Consider the following 1111-nt stretch of genomic DNA (forward strand, 5'->3'; position numbering starts at 1 on the left):
GGTGCCTATTTACTTGTGACCACGCTGTGTATATCTTCTTATACCCATTTTCTCTACATTTTTATGCTTCAAATTGTTTTGCTATCACTGTGAGTCCATGACCTTGTTTGTTACGAGGTCCCTAATGACATATGAGCCACACACAAAAATACCGTCGCCACTGTAATTAATCCCACTATTTATAGATGGAGTCTCCTTTGTATTATACCTAGAAAATGACTGATTTCACCCATTGTTGTTGATCGGTTTTTAAACTGAGTTTTGAAACAGGCAAAAAACATAATATTTCTCAACGTGATGCAGTATATGAACCTCACCTGTAGTGAACAGTATGTAAACAAGTTGATAACGTGAGGGTTAAAACTAATTTTTTGTTCTTGTTGTTGACAGGTTTCCTGTTTCACTGCTTTCCTTGTCTGGTCTTATGGCATTGCGTTAATGGTTTCTTTGGCATTCGAGGTCCCGATGATGGGTTTAGAAAAGCTGATACTAAAACGTGGCTCTCGCCAAACACGGTGAGAACTTCAGATGAATGACATACCTTTTCACCAACTTAACTGTATGTTCGAACAACACCGGAAAGAGCTGTGATCACCAAAAGGGTTAACTGTTCTTGCTGCAAATCACATAAAATATCCTCAGTAACAATTATCAGTTATAAAATATATATAATTAAAGTAAATTGATTTGTAATTTGCATGATATGTCAAATTAATGTAATTAGAAATAAATGAATGATACATAAATAAGATTAGGTTATTTTTGTTTTTGACATGTGGCAAATGACGTCAATTTTTGTGAAATATCTTCAACAGCGCAACATTTCCATTTCGCAAAACATGAAACATGAGTGCTTACGATTCACGTCCTGTTTAGTACTATAAATTGAAATGCAAGATATTAGAATATAAGATTAAATGTTTCTATCATATGATAGACACAAAGCAATCTTTCTAAGTACAAATTTTCAAACCTACCGCTGTGCCAGAGGGAGCTACAGCTGTAAATCTGAGGGCTTAAAATACTAAAAATTGGGTCTCGATACCTCGATGGGCAAAGCACAGATAGCCCATTGTGTATATTTTCTTCGCTTAACAACAAACAAGCAATG

At 35.1% G+C, this 1111-nt stretch overlaps 1 protein-coding gene across 1 annotated transcript in view; it reads left to right on the forward strand.

The window, feature by feature from the left end:
• LOC106463778 (nose resistant to fluoxetine protein 6-like) overlaps positions 1 to 746 on the forward strand; it is a 54540-nt gene extending 53794 nt beyond the window's left edge. Inside the window, exon 15 of the mRNA XM_013923845.2 lies at positions 391 to 746. Within this exon, the coding sequence (XP_013779299.1) occupies positions 391 to 519 (129 nt within the window). The 3' untranslated portion in view covers positions 520 to 746. The remainder of the gene's footprint in view (positions 1 to 390) is intronic.
• Positions 747 to 1111: the final 365 nt, after the last annotated feature.

This window comes from Limulus polyphemus, unplaced genomic scaffold (assembly GCF_000517525.1).
Source record: "Limulus polyphemus unplaced genomic scaffold, Limulus_polyphemus-2.1.2 Scaffold1479, whole genome shotgun sequence".
In the NCBI taxonomy this organism is placed as follows: Eukaryota; Metazoa; Arthropoda; class Merostomata; order Xiphosura; family Limulidae; genus Limulus; species Limulus polyphemus.